General features: G+C 32.3%; 1 protein-coding gene across 1 annotated transcript in view; it reads left to right on the top strand.

Annotated features, from left to right (window-relative positions):
- LOC129232369 (cholinephosphotransferase 1-like) overlaps window positions 1-20254 on the top strand; it is a 56971-nt gene extending 36717 nt beyond the window's left edge. The window contains exons 7-9 of the mRNA XM_054866520.1: window positions 1874-1999; window positions 6482-6638; window positions 20123-20254. Coding sequence (XP_054722495.1) covers window positions 1874-1999; window positions 6482-6638; window positions 20123-20241 — 402 coding nt within the window. The 3' untranslated portion in view covers window positions 20242-20254. The remainder of the gene's footprint in view (window positions 1-1873; window positions 2000-6481; window positions 6639-20122) is intronic.
- The last annotated feature ends 3255 nt before the right edge of the window (window positions 20255-23509 follow it).

Genomic DNA, 23509 nt, shown 5'->3' with positions numbered 1-23509 from the left:
CATCATATAAAGTGGATTGATTTAATCCACTTAAGCTCTGAAAGTTTCATTTATGAACCTAACATTTTGTTGCCAAAATCTGTTTGGTTCAGAGCTATTGTGAGTGGAATCAAAATGAATTTGATTGATTGTAGCTCTGACTGTGTCATATATTAGTTCAGTAGAGTATAGTACTGTGTTGTATTACTGTCATTAATTTACATTTCGTAAAAATAAGGTTTCATTACACCCTGGTTATATTGTATAACATGGGTAGAAAACATGTCCTCCTGCTCACACAGTATAATGAAGTTCTATTGCACAGGGTTCGTACGGGTCATGGAAATCCTGGAAAGTCATGGAAAAAATATTAGCCAATTTCAGACCTGGAAAAGTCATGGAAAGTTGAAACTTTCATTGAAAGTCATGGAAATTAATTTCAAGTCATGGAAAAATGTCTTGAACAAAGAGAAAGTAACAGTAACTGAGGGAGCATTAGAAATCTTGAGTGATTTAACAGTATAGCATATAAGAGCTATTAAAAGTGGAAAATTGAACGATCCCAAAATCAAATCTGAATTTTGAAATCTCATTGCATCCATTTCTGAAGCAGCCGCGTGCCTTTTTTTGCAATGTGGTTTTACTGCTTTGCAATAAAACCACATTGCAAAAAATGTGTTCACTTTTACCCCACATTGCAATGGTTTCACTTATTTTGAATTTGCTGTTATTTTCAACACTTCTTATGTTCCATAATATTGTAGTAGTGAAATTTATGTTCTTAGTTTTGCCCCGCCCACTCAAAAAAAAAAAGCAATTCAATTGCATCCGAGTTCGATTGCATCACTCATACATAGGAACTTGGTTATTAAATTTATCAAAGTTTATCTTAATTTGTTGAAAGTTTGAGAAAATAAGGATATTTAGTCAGGCGACAGAATACAGAAAAAGAGGAATTCTAATTCTCTAAAACAGTAGTGCCCAACATATTACCTGCAAAACTAATCCATGCGCCCCACTGCTACGTTCAAAGTCAGGAATCAAACATGTTCTGGAATTTCTGAACCTAATAATTTATATGCCTTTGAAAATGTGCAAATAAGTAAACAAAACAAGTATACTTTTGAATCAAAAGATTGATTCATAGTTGAATGTTTTTTTTCAAAAAAGATCTGGTTTAGAAACATAAAAAAATAACTATGTGGCTTTACTTTAAAGAACCAAAATACTGTCAAGTTATGTGGATGATTAAATGCACTGTAGACACCACCTGTTTATATATATATAAAAAAAAAAGACATTTAAGCATCATCATATTTGTTTCACTGCATTTTTACTTTACTTAAATTTATGATGAAGACAAATAAGAATAGTTTAGTTTTTTAAGTGTAAACTTATATTTTTTCCATTATGAGTAAGTGCTTCAATGAGACTGTGGCATTCCATGTAAAAGTTTTGCTAATGCTCATTTCCAAAAATTAGCAAGTTTGAGATTAAATAGTGCTATTCTCTTCGTGTAATGAGGTCATGAAAATTTTCATTGAAGTCTTGTAAAAGTCATGAAATTTTTCATCCAAATTGAGTATGAACCCTGACTGCAATTCAATGTCCTGTAATGACCTTGTAAAACAACAACTTGTAGCAATTTATTTTTCTGTAGCTAGTTTTAACAAAAAGATAAGACAGAAAGAAATTAAATTTTTCTATATTGTTATGCTGTATGTGCAAAGAAGGATGTTTTGCCTTTAAGAATTCCAGTCCTTGGAGAAAAATATCTATTTTAGCTGATGTAAATCCTATGGCAGATTGCACCCATGTAAATAATGCAGTCTGCTCACTTTTGAGTTGTATTACACATAAAATGGCTGTTATTTAATTTTCTTTTTCCGCATAGATCGCTCACATGACAAAAAGTGAAGTTGAATATCTGGATTCTGTGCTGGTGGGGCCTGGCATGTTGTTCATGAATCAATATTTCAACACTTTCATTGATGAGTACATTGTCCTGTGGCTGTGTTTCGTAAGTATGCTGCACAATACTTGTACCAAGTTGAGTCAAAAGTTTTTCATACTAGCTGCGTCGCCCGGCTTTGCACGGTCCGCCTCGAAAATAAAAGTTATGTCAAGTGACGCGAGTTCAACACTCGGGCTTGAACCAAAAAAAAATTTTTAAAAAAGTCAGTGAAATTTTGCGGCAGATTGTGAAAAACCCCCAAAAAGTAAACATTTTAAATCCTCTGATTACAGGGAAAGCCCCAAAACAGAAACAAGATTTTTACCTGTTCATATTCGAGAAAAAAAAAGGCAACAGAGCTTTCACCTCAATGATTTTCTTCACCGCTATACATTTTAATAAAAGCATTGTTGCGGAAAGTGGAGATGAAACACTGAATAATCATTTGAATGCAGGAAAGCCTTCGAAAAATAGGGATTTGATTTTGAAATCTAAGAGTCATAATTAATAGTTTTTAATTGATATCTCCGCTCATTATTATCGGAGGATTATGTTAAATAGACAAACATGAAGACGGGAGGATGACGAATCTATCGATACCTGGTTCGATGGTCAGTTCACTGTCGTTCGGGAGAAGAAGCTTGGACATACATAGATACGCTCAGTTTTTAATTATATAAGAAATTTTCCCTGTCCTGGATTGGCAGGCCTGAACGTAACACATGCAAATTACAGTTCCTGCGCAGCTGATCTAAAATGGTAGAACGGAGTTTGACCTTATTCAGTTGCTGCGATTTTACTGTACCTGTTTAAACGTTGCAGTCTCTTGAAATAGCGGAGGATAAGCTAGCAATTTGTGTTATTTTCCGTTTCCTCTGGAAAAAAGGTCTTAACGCAAGGGCAGCAGCAAAAGAAATTGATGATGTTGAGGGTCCAAGTTCTATGAATGAGCTCACTGCTCAAAATTGGTTTAAGCGTTTTAAAGAAGGTGATACGACCCTTTAAGAGAAACCAAAGTCTGGGTGGCCATCTGTTGTCGATAATGAAGTTTTGCTGGAAGCTATCCAACACCAGCCGAGTTCTAGCACCCGAGCATTATCAGCAGAACTTGGTCCTTCCCAAAGTACCATCAATCGACGCCTCCACCAACTGGGGCTCGTGAATAGGCACTGTCAAAAAGTACTTTTGTAGATGAAAATACAACAAATTTATGACTCAACCTAGTATAATATTCATCAGAAACTGTTTAATAATATTTATTAAATGTACTATACCTTTGAGGATTTCCTCTTATATATATATCTGTATTTCTTCCTTCCCCTTCCCTGCAATGACAAGAAACCTTCCATGGTCACCAAAGCCTGACTACTTGAAACCTGATTTTTAAATCTACACTACTTACGAATTTCTATATCTACACAATGTTTATGCATAATTGAGTGACCAGACCAGTCTTGTTCAAAAAAAAAAAAAAAAAAAAAAAAAAAATCATCTCTCCTATGCATTTTTGATGTAACCTTGCTTGATTTGTTTCAGTTAATTTGTTTGCACCATTTACTTGCATATGTGTGTAATGCATTTTCAATAATGAACAATCCTTTTTTAGCTTTTACATGCTTTTTTTATACACTTTTATTATTTTAGCTACATTTTAAATGCATGCGAGTGTTATTGTTCTTTCTTATTTAACTTAAGTGTGTGCTGCACATATAAAATATAAATGTTTGCATTGCATATTTTATTAAATTTTGTATGCTTATTGAAATTTAAAAAAAAATCACCCTTAAAATATGTTAAAATTGATCTTTGGCTAAGACTTTGAAAATTTGGCTCATTTACTGGCTAACAGATTGAAATCCTTACCGCCCCCCCCCCCCTGGATATGAAATAAATTGTGACATGCCATAGGATTGCCATGTCTATTTGATTCATTAGGAAACATTATTTTCAACATCTCTTTTTTTTTTTAAATGTGAAACTAAGCACACTTTGAAATCCTGTGTTAATGGAGTGACAGTAACAATGTGATTCTCATAAGCATGCCATTAATTAATTCTTAAAACATTTAAAAATTTAATGGCCAAGAATTTTCTGCTGTTTTTGAAAGGAAATAGATAAGACATAACCAAGTAGTTTTTCAACAACTTGCATGTAAAGACAACACCATAAAATTTGTGAAATTTAATGATTGGTGGAGAAAGTTTGTTGTGTGTTAAAGCATGTTGTATTGTCGGAACATTATCACACTCGGGGCCTTAATAACATCTGAAGTTAGAAGAAGCTCAGTCTTATTTCGGTGCTCCCTACTTTATGGGTAGGGAAATTTTCTGCACATTTTTCGCACATTAAAACAAAACTTACTAATGCAACAAGGAATTATTTCTGTAAGTGTCACTTTAGATATCAGATAAAAGTTTATCTGTTTTCTTTCTCTCCCCAACATATAGGGATGCTGTACCCTATATGTACAGCATCCCTATATGTCTATTACAATGTTTGCTCTGCAATTCTCAGTAAATAAGGATGGTTAGTTGTTACCAATTTTATCGCATCATGGAATTAATTGCTATAAAAGAACATTGCAACAGAGTAAGACCAAATTTTATTGAACTAGTTCTGGTGTTTTCAGTCTATTTAAAATTATACGTAAAAGCAGAAACTCAGTTCTGAAGCCCAGTTTTCAGTCATTTTTGTGCAGAGGGGAAACTTAAGCTTAGCAATTTTGTTTTATCAAGCCCTGATCCCCCCCCCCCCTCCAAGTGCAGTAGAACCTTGTTTATTTGTTTGGATATCCAGATTATCCAGATCAAATTTACAACTTTCAAAAAAAATGTTTGTTTGGCACTCTTGGCTTCCTTAAGAGGTTTTTCCACCTCCGGCTCAGTCACTCCTATTACGCGCTGATGAGTGCTGATAAGCTAGAAACTGCAGTCTTTAGATGGAATGACTGAACCGGTGGTGCGTTTCATGTATAGGTTCTACTGTGTGATGAAAGAAGACATGAGGTAAAAGCTAATAAATAATGAGTGTATGAGTGCAATCGGAGAAAAATCCTACCAGTTTGCTTTTTTATTTAATTTGTGCCATAGGATTGTATAACAAAGGAAACCTGTACCTAGTGATGAAAAATAAATAGTTTTTGAATAAAGTAAGATAATGATCGAGTTTTATTTCTTCAGCAATCATCACAGCTCCTCAGTGTGCTAAATTATATTTTCTTTTTTTGAACACTTGTGTAAAATAAGCTTTTATTTTAAAATTGTATTCAAACCCTTTTACTTCTCCAAAAGCTAAATTTGGGACATGCGTCTTTTTATTTTGAAAACTTACATCTTAACAGGGTTGGCCGAATTGGACCCAATGGTTTTTTTTTTTTGAAAAAACCCATTTAAAAAAAAACCCCATTATTTAGCCCACTTTTGGTTTTTTTTTAAAAATTTTCTTAGAAGTTTTTAAAAAAATTAATTAGTTTAAATACTTTTACAATTTAAACTTATTTTTTATTTGTTCTTCACCACAGACAATGAACATAAAAAATGAATTTTGAACTTTAATAGTATTTCTTAACTCTTAACGGCATTAAAAAAATACTCAAGATTTTAAATAAATATATTTAACTTTTTTCTTTAACTGGTCAATAAATAACTCAATATTATCTTGACCAAGTCCTGTCACGTCTGATTTTCTCAATATTTGTAGATTGTACAGAGAAAACTAATCTAGTCAAAATGCTTTCATGTGAATTATTTTCTGCTAACCAACACATCACAAATCTCGAATAAACACAAGGTACATTTTTTAGAAATAAACAGATTTTTCAAACGGTCAACAGGTACAGTATTTTCATTATCTTATGAAAAAGTTTAATATTTCTTACTCTGTACGCAGAAATAGAAAAACGGGCAATATAAAATTCAAAGAAATGTTTTAATTAAGCTGGAATTCAGTAAAAAGGGATTTAAATTACTTGAGGTTCTACATAACAAAATGAAATACATTAAAGTAAAATGCAAAAAAAAAAAATGTAGTAATTAAAAACAAACAATAGATTTTATCACTCGAGAAGTATCTTTGCCTTAACTGTTGGTAATAATGAAAATTAAAAAAATCTGAAACTATATCATTCTTGGGTTTTTTCGTCTTTTATACTTTTCTTCAGAAATTGCTGAATTTTAACTAGTTTTCCAGCTTTTTTTACCCGAAGACAATTTTTGCATTTTGTCTATATACTTATGCTACAATATGTTACAAGTACCCCACATTTTCCCTAAAAAAAGACAAAAAATCCCAACTTCAGTTGGGTTTTTTTGGGTTTTATTCAAAAAACCCCTCGGTCCATGGGCGCTTTTTTTTAATTAAAAACCCGGTTTTTTGCCAACCCTGCATCTTAAGAGTTTTTGCAACTTTCGCCCCTGCCGTTAACTACATTGCGTATTTACTTTTGTTATCTGCATGTTGTTCCAATGTATCATGAATGTTAAAGCAGTTTTGTACTTAATTCTTTTGAGAAAACCTGTTCCACTTACGTACTTTTAATTTTTTCCACAGGTGTATTCAGCGTGCAATCTCCTCCACTACAGTACGATTGTCTGCCGCCAGATCTGCTCCCACCTCCATATCAGCCTCTTCACCATCGTGCCACAGGACAGCTCCAAGATGGAAGAGGAACCGAGCTCCCTAGTGTCGGCACCACTCTTGCAAAATGGTACACACTCTAATTTCTACAAACGAGGGTGATTCTATCTCTCTGGTGCTTTGGTTTCTCCCCCAGAGCTTCTCTTCAAGCTCGCTAAATTGCATCTTGAAAATCAGATGATAATAAATTAATTTGATTTAATGTGACTAATTTATTTTAAAATGGTATGTTTATGTATTTTAAGTGACCAGTAATGGAGCTATTTACCTCCCAGAACTTTTTTAATTTGACTGGAGGAACTGCAACTTTAATTTGGAACTGTCTTCCAATTTTGTTAAAATCATTTTTTTTTTAAATACTTCATTAGAAGTGATTGTTATGGAATTGTGTACAACATAATCCTAGTATTATTTTCTGCTTTAGAAGTAGTATTTATATTTTCCTTAAAATTTCCGAAATGAATGTCTTATCATACGAGGGTCGATCCTAAAGTAAGGTTCACAAAAATTTTACAAATATACAGCGCTGTCTATTCTCATTGAAATTTACATTGTTGGAATGAAAAAAGGTCTCTCTTGATACATGATCGCCATCTTTTTCTGTGCATTATTGTCGACAATGCCCTAACTTCTGTATTGAGTGTCACAGAATTCCATCGCTAACCTGTTGATGAAGCAATGCTGTTTTGACTTTGTTGTCGCTCCGAAAATGTTGACCATCAAAATGTTCCTTAAACTAAGGAAACAAGTGGCAATCACTAGATTCTCGACAGTGCCCTAACTTCTGTATCGAGTGTCACAGAATTCCACCGCTAACCTGTTGATGAAGCAATGCTTTTTTGACTTTGTTGTCGCTCCGAAAATGTTGACCATCAAAATGTTCCTTAAACTAAGGAAACAAATGGCAATCACTAGATTCTCGACAGTGCCCTAACTTCTGTATCGAGTGTCACAGAATTCCACCGCTAACCCATCGATGAAGTGTTACACCGCTTTTTTTTTGACTTCGTTGTCGCTTTGAAAATGTTGGCCCTCAAAATGTTCCTTAAACTAAGGAAACAAGTGGCAATCACTAGATTCAAGCTCTGAACTGCAATAAAGAAGGAGGTGGTTTGTTGACTGTCATGTCCCACTCTGACGGTGGAATTCTGTGACACTCAATATTTAAGTTAAGGCACCGTCGATAATAATGCACAGAAAAATATGTTGATTATGTATCAAAATACATTAGGCGCCACTTAAAGTGATCACTTTGGGACAAATATAATTTGATAACAAATAACCGACTGATAACAATAACCGAAAAGAATCCAGGAGACACAAAATAATGATTTTTTTCCAATTAAGGTGCATTTATTTTGGCAACCTCAAATTAAAATCGCAATGACTCAACTAAACGCAGTTTCAAATTATAAATTATTAAATTAACATAATGGAAATATCTGAATTATAAAAAGTTAAAACGAAATTATGCAATTTTTAATCACATAGTAATAGGTGAAAGTAAAATATGACCGTTTTCCCTGACATTCGTAAACCAGTTTCAAAGCACATTCAGCTTTTCTATCTTTTCCAGCATGGTTTTGCTTGTTTAAATTTTAATTTAACTTCGCTTTGTTTTCAATCAATTCTTTAATAGTTTACAAAGCAATGGCAACAATGGAGATCCTACATCAATGCCATGTCCAGGGACTGAATTTTTTTAGGTGCAAAAGAAAGTTTTCTTAGGGGGAGTCTGTGGTCACTGTGGCGAACTTTCTGTAGCTTCATTCCAAGAAAATTTTTCAACTGCTATTGAAAACCACAAAATGCTACACAGAAAGTTAGTCTCGTCAGGGTTTGCCTATGTATTTCTGTTAATTGAGAAATAAAAAAGTTATAACAATAAACGAAGACGCTGATTACAATAGCCAACTTTTTTAACGTGTTAACATACAAGTGTTCCGGGACTTCGTGATTTTGATAACATAAAGTGAACAATAACATTAACCATGATCACATGAAGCGGCTCCTACTGTAGAGAAATGTTTTTTCTTTCCAACAATGTAAATTTCAATCAGAATAGGCTGTACTGTATATGTGTAAGATTTATGGGAACCTTACTAATGGATCAACCCTCATATGTGTCCTTTGCACATCCTAATATGTATGTGTCTATGCAGGGAGAGGTCTGGCCAAACAAAATTTGGATCCAAATATTTCACAATAGTCCTGTTCAAACTGGGGCCTTCATAAAGTTTCCTATCAAACACATGGACTTTTCACAAACTCTAAAATGAAAAAGCAGGTCTCAAATTAAAATGTTTATTTCGGTGCATAACCAGAAAAATTTTAGAACGTTTTTTGCAATTAAATGAGGGGGGATCAGCTTATTACTGATCTGATCTGCTAATTCTGAAAAAAAAGCGGAGGGGGGCGGGGGGTCTGCCCTTACATGTTGTCTGCGGATGCAATTAATATTACTTATGCTTCTTACTTATGTATTTTGTTTAAAAAGATATTAACTTTAAATCAAATCAGTTATTTTGTTTTTACAATGTTGCTTTTTTTGTTGGTTTTCGCACAGCCAAAGTTAAATGGCTAGCAACAGTGTTATTGTTACTGATTTCTCTGAAAATACAAACCCCTGCAGCTTGAAATTGGCGCGTAAGGTCTTTTGTCTTAGCTTCTTACCCATTTTAAATTATTGCCATTGAGTGGCATTAAGCTTTATAGCAACTTGATTTAAAATTATTCCAAGCATTTTAACACTAGTTCGGGAGAAAATTGTATGAGTATTGAAGTTTTAGTGTTAAACTAAACAGGCAGCAACTTTTATCTATTGCAGCATGTTAACATTCAAAAAATAAGTGTTTTCAAATATTCCTAATTGAATGAATTGAGAAAATGTAAAATTAGTAATAGATGTAAGGGGGTGTGATTGTAACAAAAGATTCAATTTTCAGTATTTTCATTAGTTAAATTTTGCTTCGTGTCTCAAAGTGCTCATCAAAAGACACATTACTTGTCGGTTATAATTTCCTTCGTAATATCCGATAAATCAATCTTGGCTTTTTTTTCCCCACCCACTAATTTTTATTTTACTATTATTTTTTACATATATATAGAGAGATTGAAAAAAAGAACCCATTATAAGTGATATTAACCTCAAAAAAATAAATAAATAAAATGAATAAATAAATAAAAATACTCCTAAAAGCACCCTCTTAAGATTTTGCCCCTGTGATTAACACTAAAAGGAAAAACTCAGAAAGAAACTCTGGATATATTACTGTATAAATTGTGAACTTTCAAAATATTTCAATTTTCACAAAATTATGTGATTTGCCACACAAAAAGGATGCTGTGAAATTTCCTAAGCAGACCCCAGATATATAACGTACATACACACATATATATAATTTTTATACTTACTTTTAACTTTATGCGTTAGGCATAAAATTTACTCGTTTTAATTATTTTACATGCCAGCCTTAACTTTTTAGGCATTTCGAAATTCAATTGCATCAGCTTCAGTGATGCTTGCTCATTTTTGACAACTATGTGAACTAATTGCATAAAAATTAAAAACCTAATGTTGGCCATTATTTTCAATCCTTTTTATGTTTTATTTTTTGCTGAAAATTTGCACACATCTTTTTTGCCTTACCCATTTGAAAATTTTTATCCATTTCCAGCCTAGTTAATTCAAGCCAACACTATTTGCACAATTTATATTTACAGCTTACTTAACTTGCCAAAGATATAGTAAATGAAGATTTTGATAAAATCGATTGTATCTAGTTATCAAAAACAAATGGCAATAGATTTCTGAAATCAAGAAACTTTCTGCTGGAAAAATGAGGCGGGACTTCTTCTATTGCAACGGATGAAAAGCATTTGTTAGTGTCTGCAAAGCATGACTTCAATGCATTTTTTGCAGACATTTCTAAAGTATTATGTTTTTAGTGAATAGTTGAATTGGCGAGTTTCTGCCAATGCGATTCAAACTACCAATATTCACTTCTTAAAACTGACATAACAGAAACTAGTTTCGCCAAAATGTGGCATAAAAAAAACTTTGTAAAGATACTAATTGGAACGTTTTTCCCCCTAAATGCTATCTCTTTTAAAGCAAATTGCTTACTTTGCTAAATCATATCTTTTACTAAAAGTTTTTTAGTGTGTTTGTGCAGAAAAGTGTAAGTAAGTTAGCTTACGAAGTACTTAATGATCTAAATTATGTACTTATTTTCTAAGAAGTGCCAAATTTGTATCATATATAATTTTTACCTGTGTGTTTTAAATATATTTAAAAGTATTAAATTGTGGTGATAAATTTTTTTTTCTGAGCTATTGAAATAGTTAGAATGAGCCATATGAAATAGTTTTTCAAAGTATTGTTTTTTGTCAATCATTGGTGCTGGTACTTGTTTTTTTACCCCCAGTACTTGTTAGATGTGTATTGTAAAGCCTGATTTCTTTCTTGAATAGCATTAGATGTTAAACTTTTTTCGTACAATTTTGCATCGTAGCACGTTTAATTATGCTGTTGTCATGCTTCGTGCAGCCAGGGCAAACAAGAGGCAATGTCAGCCTAGTCAGGAACTAGGAGTCTGGCTCTTTTGGGGGACCCCCTCGGAATCAGAGTGGTATAAATTTTATAAGTTTTGTGACGGGAGAGGGTTCGGCAACCAAACTGACTAGAGGCCCGCCTTGGCTCTTGGTAGTCCTGCAGGCAGCTTTCTAGTGCCTGTTTCAGCTTTAGAAAGACTGAAAACAACCATAAATTCAGCTAATTTGTGTTGGGCTGCTAATGCATCTCATTTACATGCTGAATTAATTGATTAATTACGTGGGTGATAGTTTCTTTCCTTTTTATTTTCTCCGAACAATATTTGATCTGTTGTTACGTTGTAAATTGATGTGATATTTTTTATTCATTGTTGCTCACTTTTTTTCCTGCACTTGTACTAAATGTTTCAAAACAGAAAAATATTTTTTTCTTTTTTTGAAAACTGTGCAATGTTTGAATATGAAACTATATGCATATTTAAATATAATACAAATGTTCTCAATAACAGTGTGAGATTATTTAATTTAGTATTGAAATGGAAGCCCTTAAAAGTAGTTGCTTGTGCAGGGCTCCCAACAGGTCCATTTTCCCTAACAGTCCCTTTTAAAAATCTGGTATTTCTGTTTTATTTGGAATTTTCCCTTTTCCCTTTCCTTCATTATTTTCTATCTATTGATTATTATTATTATTATTTATTATTTTTTTGTAATAAATTCATTCAGCTTAGTTTTTATTCTAGCTAAAAACGTTTTAATTGAAACGATAATTTTTCTACCATTTAATCGGCTGACATTTTCCTCTCGTGTATCTATCACCAGTAATGTGGCAGATTACCAACTCCTGGTGATTAATCGGTGCATCCCTGATTTTAATCTTTAAACGTTTTGATTAAGATCCTTCATTTTTTTAGAATTTAGGTTCATTTGTTTCTTAGAGACTGGCTAAAAATTTGTTGGGAACCTTGCTTATGTAGAAATGGCAGTGGATCTTCTATTTTTGAATGAAATTATTTTTGAAAAAAATGTGCTTACATTTCAGATGTAAATTATGTTTTTGTATGGTTTTGTAAGTAATTGTTTTGTACTCAACTTTCTTATATTTTCTTTTTTTTTTTCTGGTAGATATGTATACAGATTGTTTATATTGAATCAAAACGTCTCAATTTTAAAAATCTTCATTTAAACTCAGGCTGTGATCATGGTTTTCAAGTTTTTCCATTCATTTTTACTTGTGAAAAAAAATTGTCTTGCTTTTACTTTTAGGTTTAAAAATGGTTAAATTGATCCTTTTTGTAATATTTTGGTGCTGTTCCCTTATTATTGTCCCTAATATTGGCAATTATTTTCCTATCTGTCGCCAATAAGAACATTGGCGATAGTACTCAGTATGATAAAGTCACTACAAAGCAAAGGATTAAAATTTTGAGTGAAGAATTGGATGCTTCATTAACATGGCAAAGAAATCCCCCCCCCCCACACCTGGGTCACTCATGAACATTATCTTGCAATGTCTATGAACTTTAAAAGCAGAAATCAAACATCAAATGACCATGGTTTTTAGGGTTTTTTTTTAATTAACTAAAAAAAAATCTTTTTTAATGCTATTTTGTTATTCAGATATTTTATAAAAATAAAAATACCATTCTAATCATTAAGTAGAACTTCGGTAGGTTTTATTCAAATCTGTTTTTGCTATATCTAGTTTTGTGGGTTTTTACTTTAGCTTGCAGATTTCCAAATGAAATAAAAGAAGTTCTTTGATCTTGTATAGTTTAAACTTTTTTTTTCTATATTAGACTAGCCAGAGCCATTGGTCATTTAGTAGTCATATCCAAAGAATATTTCGAGAGACTTATGAAACAATTGAAATTAAATTTCATTCACTATCAACTAGGGTGCAAGTGCTTGTTTAGGTTTTTATAAAAAATGAGCTTTGTTATATTTTAAAAACATTATCTGGTTTTGAGCAAGCTTTAATCATATGTACATTTGAAAGGAAACTTCTTTGTAATGATCAGTTTGCTTGAGTTGCATGCTGATTTGCTTCACTGGGTATTTTCAAAAATGGCCCCCCTTCAAATCATGATATTTTTTTTCACACATATTTAGTCTTTAATTTAGATACTGTTTCCCAAAAGAATAAAACCCTCCCTTAAAACATTCCTCACTATGCCTCTGCTTCTAGTAATATATAAATACAGCAGGGGTGCATCAAGTGGGGGGGGGGGTACAAGCGACCCCTTCCATGAAGGTGAATTGTAGCTATGCTTGTGACTAACAGTATTATCACTGATAGAGAATACTTCATGTGTATGTATGTATGTATATCAGGATTTGTTTTTGTTGCCTTTTTCATTGTGCAGTTTGATACAATTTGAGAGCTATTTTTTGAATATTTTCTTACTATTTTTTTAATATATGTGTAAATAGTCCTAATTCACAGTAATTGTTGTGCATATTTCAGCGAGCTTAATTCAATTTTGTATTTCATTTTTCAACTTTTCTTGGTAAATATTGCCACCTTCAGTAAAATTAATTTGGTACAATTCGTTTCAACTAAAGAAGAACCAATATTATTTGTGCAAACCATTAACCGTGAAGCAATTTTATTGTAAAAAAATAGGTAGAAAAGTCGTATGTTATTGTGTTGATTATTTATTCATTGTCTGAATCACTTTATGTGTGCCTTTTATTTTATGCACATTTCATTTGTGCTTTTGACAACAAATCTACAAAGAGCTCATTGAACTACCTACAGAACTAGAATACTAAATGAACAATCTTTCATTGTCTGCTCGAACCCAAACAAACATTTTGAAACAACTTGAGTTTGAAATTATTTTAATCTGATTTACATTTCACTTTGAATAAAAAGGCACTCTTTTATGTATGAATTAATCCTTTGTACTCTGTTGTGCCTTCTGAAGGGACATTAAAATTTATTAGTTACCTTAAGGTTACAGTACCTCAAAAATGATGAAATGGTCAAAAAAAAATTTTATTGCTTATTTCAAAACAAAAAAACTATTCTGAACACAGGGGAAAAGTTTCAATGCTTTACTTCAAATATTTAAAAAATTATGAGTGGTTTTAGGGCAGGCTCCCTATGTGTTCTTATGCAAAAGAAAAACTCTAAACTGCTTTTTCTCGATGATGGTGTTTTTGTGTTTTCGTGTCATTAGAATCCCTAAAGATTTTTTTTCTATTAGAGATACAGCTTTAAAGTAATACTTTTTTGCTATTGGGATTACATATTTGACAAAACTGTGCATTGGATAAGTATTTTATAAATTACTCTAATGTCTAGAGAATGTCAAACCTTTAAAAAACAAATTTAAAAAAAAAAAACTTTGATTTTTTTTACATAATTAATCACAGAAGATTTTCTAATAAACTCATAAGCAAATGCATGCACAAATTTTTAGAGATGATTATAGTGATCGTTTAGAAAAAAAAACTTTTTTCAAATTAGTGCAAAAATAAAAAGCCTTAGAGATTTCAAAAAATTGAAATTTTCCTCAATTTTTTGAATTTTCAAAAAAAGTAGGCAATATTTTTAAATTTTGAAATTAAATTATTGATTACAAAATAAGTATGCATGTTATGGTTTCAAAGAAGTATAAAATTTGTATAAATTAAAAGAAATTGCTTGAAAGGTACTGTGACCATAGACTAATAATAAGTATAGACCGAGCTATGGCAACCCTTTTGCTGCTCATAAACCAAACCATGTGACTGGTGGATATCCTAGCAACAGCGGGCGTTGATCGTAGCAGACGATCGAAATAAAACAAATAAAAATTGATGGAACACGGAAGAATGATCTTTTATGGAGTCCAATTTGTAAATTTGTTATTCTAAGTTGTAAATATTTCGTTAATATAGTGAGTTTTTCGTTTAGAAAGTATTGTGCATTTTCTTTAGTCAATTTCAATAACTCTCTAAGCAGTTAAATATTCAAGCGCCCAAAAAGAATCGGCAAACGGTAAGATTTTTACCTACAATTTCAATTTAAGATACTGATTAGTACATTTTTGCGTTAACGCAAAACGTTTACGCCAACGCTGACGTAGTAGTTCCAAATGAAATAAAAGTTACTGAAAACTGTGACCAAAAACTATTTCTAGTGTCAAAACAATGCATAACTAAAAAAAAAAAAAAAAACAGTTCAATCTCTGCACCTGGAAGTTTTTTTTAAATGAAAACACATTGTCTTAAAATACATGTCGAGTGTCAAACTATAGATAATGCTGCCATCTAGCAACCATGCTGCCAAAGTCTTCGCCAAGCCCTTCCACTAGTCACGTGATACATCTATGAACCAATTTTCTTCATCAGCAATAGGGTGCATCATTTGCCCAACTAGTCTAAAATTGTTTTGTCCCTAATTTAAAAATGTTCTCATACTACTAGATAGCATTCCTGTGAATTTTTATGAAAATCAAAATTAATTTAGGTATCCCACCTCAAGCAAGTTTCTTTTTTAAGGTAAATGAACAATTATAACATCAAACGTTACTCAAAGTGCAATACTGGGAAATATTTTTTTAATTATTTAATTTACATTGTACCTGTGTTAACTTTAACTGTTACCATATTTTCAGTAACTCTACATAACATCTTTTGTAACTATTCACTGTTCAGGTTCACTATTTGTTTTCAACTTTCTACCATTTTCTTCTATCATACAACTACTAATGCTAGTTCTTTAAGTTTTCTTCTTGTTATTCTATGCATATGTGTGTCGTAAACCACTTAAACAAGTTAATCTATTCTATTTTAATTCATAAGGTGTATGAATTTTTGAAAGTAAGTAACATATTTTGAAAACTTTTAATAAACATGAGTGAATCAGCTGCTGTTGAATCAGTGACATTTTCTCCACAAAGAAAGCCTTATTCATCTGTACAAAAGGTAAAAGTCAAAACCAGACAATCTTCAATGGTATTTGGACTTGGAAGTGGAATAACTCAAGAGGACTCAGAATTTAAGAGTTCACGTTTAACCACTAGCTTGCAAGTGCTTCGCTGCTTGATGTATCATATTGAGAAAGGTGCCGATCATAATCTTACCAAATGGGAGTCTTCTAAACTTGTCTTGTCAAAAATATCCGATTTCTATGCAAAAGCAAACATTCCAAAGATTACTTAATGTAAATCCTGTGAGAAAATACTAAAACTTCATGAAGACAACACAAAATTAAAAACAATTCCTCTTCAAAGAAGAAATACAACAAATTCCATTAATAAAGTAAAGAAAGTGAAAGAAGAAATAGCTAAAACATTTTCATTATGGCTTAAAAATGTAGAATGCCTTATAAAAAATCCAGAAGATTTAGCTTTTCTTCAATCTATGAAAAGTTATCGTCTAGCAACCTTTGGCTCACATGATAAAACATATAACTGCAGCATGTGTAGTTATTCAAAAGCATTTGGGTAAAGCTATCCTATGGTCAGCTTGCCATCACCACATTGGAGAAATTATATTGTCACATGTGTTTGACAATTTAAAAATTGAAGCATCGAAGTCACCACACATATCTGTTTAAAAGATTTCTCAACCATTATACATTACTGCAGTTTATGGAAGAGAGTGACGCTGATATACCTATAAATTTATTCAAATTTGATGACAGTTCATTCAGTGAGTCCGCAAAAAGATTAATTGACAAGTGCAAAAACAATGTTATCACATTAGCTAAATCAAATGTTATGTTTTGCAGAGGTGACTACTTAGAATTTGTTCAAATTTGACTTTTATTCTTAGTAAACGATCCAAATGAGATAACTGCAGTCGACTGTAAACGCCCAGGAGCTTTACACAAAGCATAATGGATGGCAAAATTAATTTATTCAATCAAAATTTGCTTATTTCAACATCAAATCCAAGAACTGCCAACTGGAACAATAACTACACATTAACAAGTTTTAAAATTTAAAAATTTTGTTAATTTCGTCACTTTGGTATGTATAGTTCATGGTGGATGACGTGCACTTCTGTCTTCGATGCACCATGGAATGACTTGAATTCTTTCATTTACTTATAAAATATAGTAAATTCAGAAATTTCTGGAAGTGCAATTAATGCTTTTAAAAATCACCTTTGGTATCTGACAGAAGAAACTGTACCTCTAGCACTGTAGAGTGATATAGCAAACCGAGGTGCTCTTGCTGACAGTATGTTAGCCATTAGACCAGCTAATCTTTCTAATCTAAAACACAGATTTGGTATGGGATTTGGAAAACCAAAGTTTCCAACAGAAATTCGTTCATCATCAACACTGTCTGATTTTGTTGGCATTGATTCCTGGTTTTTATTTCTAATTTTGAACTTAGATTCAGAAGTCACGGTGGAAGATGTTAAACAGTGGCCAAATTGTATTTCATTTCAGACTTCAAAAATTAATTTGAAAGGAATAAATGTAGTAAACGATTGTGCTGAGCGAGGAATAAAGCTGAAGAATGACTTTTTAATATCAGCCAAAACTGAAGATCATTACCAGAATATATTACAAGTAGTTGAGCATGATCGAAAACAACTCCCAAATCTTCTCAAAAGGAGGAAAATTGATTAAAAACTAACTTTCAAGCCAAACTTTAATAATTAACAAAGTAATATTATGAAACATACTGTAAATTTGCTTCAATAAGTAAAATAATTCTTTCAGTAACTAAGCAAATGTAAAAAAATGCTTAACGTGTTATTTTTCTGAGTTTTCATAACTTTCAGTTGGCAGGTGGCACACATAGATATTGTTCAAAGTGTGAAAAATTTCGCACAAATTGTTAATTTTGTATGTAGAATACAAATAGCTTAGGGACAAAGCATTTGTAAACGAAAAAAAATTTGATGGGGCGTATGATGCACCCTAATCAGCAAGAATGAAAAAGCTCGGTCTACTCTTATTATTAGTCTATGACTGTGACCCCTTAAGGAATTAACGAGTGGTCCCCAAACTTAATTTTTGTGAGGTTGAAAAGTCAATGCTGTCTTCAAATTTTCCAAATAGTCAGGCAAAATTTTTGCTGCAGAGTAAAATTTTTTGGGAGGTCTCTGTGACCTCCTTAAATATTCTATTAAGGCACTCCTTTGAATACACTTTTTCCAGCACATCTTTTTGAGGGATGCAAATTGAAAATAAAGAAATTTATGCAAGAAGTTAAAGCATCAACAAAGATAATAAGTTTTTCATGCTTATTTTGCATCAGTTTAATTCGCAACTCAAATATCATCCTTGAAACATGCATAACAGAACATATTCTTATACATAGGTCTTAACCTGTATTTAAACTTTTTGAGCATTGCTTTTAATCATGTTCAATTGTGAGCCAAGTGAGTAAGATGTATTCTTCCACGAAACCTTTACTCCTATGATGCAGCACTATACCAGGTAATATTCCAGTTAGTTATATTGGTCAGTGACTGAAAAATTTCTTTGGAATGATGTCATCCTGACAACAGCATTTGTTTATGGGCCGTCATTTGGTACCCTAAGCTGGTGAAATGCAAATTGAAATTAAAAATGAAAAACAATCAGTTAGTTACCACATACTTAAACTTTCATGTGTATACGTGAGAATAAAATACTGTAATTATTCTTTTACACGTTGTATGTATTTGAAACAGATTTCAAATCATGTTTGAATTGAGCTGTATTTTGTATGTGTGAGAAAAGTTTTATTGTTTCAGATATTTTCAAGGAAAGTTAAAGAAAAATATTATTGTAATTGGGAGTGTAAAATTTTTTTGTATTAACATTACATCTCCATGTGCTATATATATTTTTTGTGAAATTTTTTGGTGCTTTTGATAATTGACTAAGTAAAACTCGTACAAATTTTGTGTGGCAATAAATAGTTTTATTCAATGAAATTTGTCATTTTATCTGCTGTTGACTTCATTAGATTCTTTACGATATATTTTTTTTCTCTAAGAGGTATTATACCTTCAAGGCCATGCCCTAGGAATTAAAAACTTTTTATTGAAAAAAAAAATATTTTCCAATATTTCATGACTCTTTTCCTTGAGAAACTGGAGACATGGTGGAGAATTTTGATAATGACATAATGGCTAAATGGCAGTCCTTTTTTTTTGTGTGTTTGTGTTTAAAAGTGGACATGTTATTTCATCTAGCCAACGTTGTTGTAGAGCAAAATAATAATTTTGTTTATAATAGAGATTTTTAGTCATTTCCCATTTACTTTCCATTAACTGTAATTTGAAAGAGGCAAAATTTTTCAAAGATGTTTCTTATGTGGTATTTTTCTTTCATTTAAAAATTTTCTTCTTTTTCAGATACAAAATTAAGTGTCTGAAAAGGAATAAAATTTTTCTTTTCAATATTTTGCTAAATTTTTGTCAGAATTTTAAAAAATGCTGTGAAATTTTATAGAAAAAAAAAACATTTTTGCTAACATTTTTTTGAAATTTGTTTGTCAGCAAGCATGTTAGATAATTTATAATAGAATAATTATTTCATCCTGATGAGGAGAGTGTTTTATTTTTCAAAACTTTTTTTAAAGTTAGTTTTTTTCCTGTGTACACAGTTCACTGTTTTGTAAAGTGTGTATAAAATATTCTTTTTTTACAACATATTATAATTTATTCTGTGAAGTAACACTCATTTGTAAAAATTTATGAGTTTACTTATAAAATTTACTTGTGAACAAAACATTGTTAGTTTATTTTATGGCTGCCCCCCCCCCCCCCCCGTTGAATGGGCTCTATTACCTCCTTAAGAGCAATATTTTGTTCTTTATCCTTTGCACTGTCAGCCATTCTTTCATAATTGAATTTCTCCAATGTAATTTTTATTTAGCCATGATTAAGTAATATCATCAATTACAGGAGCATGCATACTCAATTTATGAGAGTGGTTATAACTCCTAAAACCCGTTTCTCGGGCAGGGGCTTGAATGATCGATCATTTGTGTTCTTGATCAGTCTCTGTGGAATGCATGTTGATAGGATGTCTGAAATTTTGTTTCTGTCCCCCTCTAGATGGCGCCTCAGAGACCTCAGATCTAATCTCCAACCCCCGATCCCCATCCTATCAACATCCATTCCTAGAGGACGGAGACTCTGTGGACGAAGTGAAACTGGATGACGAAATCCCGTGATGTCATACCCTGCCTCCGCTTTGAAAAACTGTATGTGTGCTTTTATAAACGTTTGCTGAAATTCAGGGAACGGCTTTTACGTGGAAGCACATCGCAAAATCAAGGGAAATGTGGCAGACACGAAGTCTTAGTGTTACCATGTGGTAATCAAGCTGCTTGCTTAATCATTTTGTCTTCATCATTCAATCATTTTGTAATCATCATTCATTCAGACCTGGAAGTCATATTACACCATTTTAAGCTAATTTCAAATTGTTTTCATATAAGAGCACTGCAAAAAGAAAAATTGATTCATCTGAGGTATTTGCTCGAGGAATGGTATGGATGTAAATAACCCACAGATTTGAGACACGACAGACAGGGGTGCCCTCCTAGGGGGGGGGGAGGTCATGACGCAGAATTGACGCATTGAAATTTTTAGGGGAAAGGGGTTGTATTGAGGGGTATTTTTCTCATTTGGGGAGTCTTCACGATATTTAGAGGGGTGCGCCCTTACTGTTAGAGGGGGGACACCCCTGATGACAGGAATAGGATCTGAAATTTTGGTGAGTAATCCTGAAACTGAGGAGTTCATTAGTTTCACTAAAATGTAAAATAATCCACCAACTATACAAATCTGTAGCTCCATTACGATATTTTGATAATCTGCCAAACAAGTGTATTAAGTCATTAAACAAAATAAATGAAAGTTCTATTAAAATGTAAAGTTAAAGAATAAGGAGTAAGCATAGTAGTGAGGAAAATGAAATTTTCTATTTTTGCTAAATGAGTTTAATAGGTGGGAAAATTATTATAGTCACACCTGTCTTTCAGTTTTCTAGAGGAGGGGGGGGGGGGCAATAGGTTTTTAAAAGATTGTTTAAAATTCAAGGTCTGCTTCACTCCCCCCCTCCCCCTTTCCCTCCACACACACACACAATCTTTCAAATGACGGGCTCCGATTATAATGCTTATACAGCAGTGGGTCAAAACCTTTTTTTCTCCGGAGGGCTGCATCTCCATATTACGATGAATCTCGCAGGCATGAAAGTTAAATATTCCCCCCCCCCCCTTAGATAGAATGGAAAAACAAAAGAGAGAATTTTAAACCAAGAATTGTTGTGTTCACAACATTCAGCTTATTTTATTAATATGAAGTTTCCACCTACTTTTAAGAAACTAATTTCTGACTGTTTGAACGTAAAATTGCATTTACTGAATGAAGAGTGTTGGTTGTTTTGGAAGGTTACAGAAGATACAGTAGGCACCGCTTAATGTGATCACGGTTAATGTTATCATTCGCTTAATGTTATCAGAATCACGAAGTCCCGGAACACTTGTATGTTAACACACATTAAAAAAGTCGGATATTGTAATCAGCGTCTTCGTTTATTGTTATCACTTTTTCATAAACTTTCAATTTTTCCCCCGTTTTTATTCCTCAATTAACAGAAATACATAGGCAAACCCTGACGAGACTAACTTTCTGTGTAGAATTTTGTGGTTTTCAATAGCAGTTCAAAAAATTTCTAGGAATGAAGCTACAGAAAGTTCGCCACAGTGACCACAGACTCCCCCTAAGAAAACTTTCTTTTGCACCTAAAAAAATTCAGTCACTGGACATGGCATTGATGTAGGACCTCCATTGTTGCCATTGCTTTGTAAACTATTAAAGAATTGTGTTGAGATTGAAAACAAAGCGAAGTTAAATTAAAATTTAAACAACAATCAAAACCATGCTGGAAAAGATAGAAAAGCTGAATGTGCTTTGAAACTGGTTTACGAATGTCAGGAAAACGGTCATATTTTACTTCACCTATTACTATGTGATTAAAAATTGCATAATTTCGCTTTAACTTTTTATAATTCAGATATTTCCATTCTGTTAAGTTAATCATTTATACTTTGAAAGTGCGTTCAGTTGAGTCACTGTGATTTTAATTTGAGGTTGCCAAAACAAATGCACCTTAATTGCAAAAAAAATCATTATTTTGTGTCTCCTGGATTCTTTTCGGTTATTGTTATCAGTCGGTTATAGTTATAAAATTGTATTTGTCCCAAAGTGATCACATTAAGCTGCGTCTACTAGTGTGATATAATTTTCAATTTGCAACATTGAACATAGTAATGGTGCTCATTGATCAGCTTCGCGGACCTTATATGACTCATCAGGGGCCAATCCAGAATTTTTTTCAAACTGCCTATTTTTGTGAAAGTATTGCATCAATATTCTATTGTGATTTCTTAAAGGTATATTCTTATTTTTGTTAAAGAAAATTAGAGCAACTTAAGCGTTAGTTTAAAAAGTGCAAATATCATCTACTATTTCTAACAGGGCTTTATTTTTTTGGGGGGGGGGGCCTAAAAGGTAAAAAAATATCATTTTATCTCTGCTCAAAAAGTTTTGTACAATTCAGGAAATCATCAGAAAAACAGCACCCCTCTCCCCCTACTACAAAAAAGTTGGTTACCTAATCAATTGTTCATATAAATCATCTTAGCATTTTATTTTATGAGTAACCTGGATTTTAAACAGAAAAACAAGTTTACTATTTCAAAATGTAGATTTTTGTGAAACTTTCTATTGTTTAATATTGTTTTGTAACTGTGCCGTTTTTCAAAGTTAGTTTTATGAACCTGCTAATTTTATTATTTGATTTTTGGGAAAGTAGCGATTTTAAAATAAGATTTTTGTGAAGGTACCGAAAAACGGTAGTAAAATCTACCTGTATTGGACCCTGCTCGTGGGTTGGGCAGGACTGCTATGTAGGAAAAATACCCATTTCAAAATTAGCTTCTCAATGTGCAACTGTTTAAGCATTTCATTGTTTTTCTCAGGAAAGGCTTTTCCTGTAGACTTTTATTTTCTGTAAGATCAATTTTTTTACTAGCTTTGCTTACCACTCTTATTTTAAATGAACAACAAGATGATGTGGCAAAGAAGCTTTTCAACTACCCAAGTAGAGGTTATTTTAAGCAGTCTTAGAACCAAAATGTCTGAGAGGCATGTGTCTCTCTTCCTTAACTGTTTTATTTTGTTTGCATGGAATCAGGTTTCATTAGTCATTAAGTGGTATTTTTGCATTTCGTATCTCATACTGTTAGGTCGACAGTAGACTTACAAATTGACCTTTGAAATAATTTCAAAATTTTCAGCCTACCCTAAAGCAACTTTCTTTTTTTCTTTGTTTATGCAAACAGTAGAAATTTTTTAAGAGGTAAGCTAAGAGATAGGTTGCTAGATTTTTTTTTTTTTTTTGAAAGTCTAAAATGAAAATTCTGACAGTTT

Source organism: Uloborus diversus, unplaced genomic scaffold (assembly GCF_026930045.1).
Source record: "Uloborus diversus isolate 005 unplaced genomic scaffold, Udiv.v.3.1 scaffold_12, whole genome shotgun sequence".
NCBI classification, from domain to species: Eukaryota; Metazoa; Arthropoda; class Arachnida; order Araneae; family Uloboridae; genus Uloborus; species Uloborus diversus.
The sequence above is the reverse complement of the archived record's forward strand: the minus strand, read 5'-3'. Positions and strand labels throughout refer to the sequence as shown.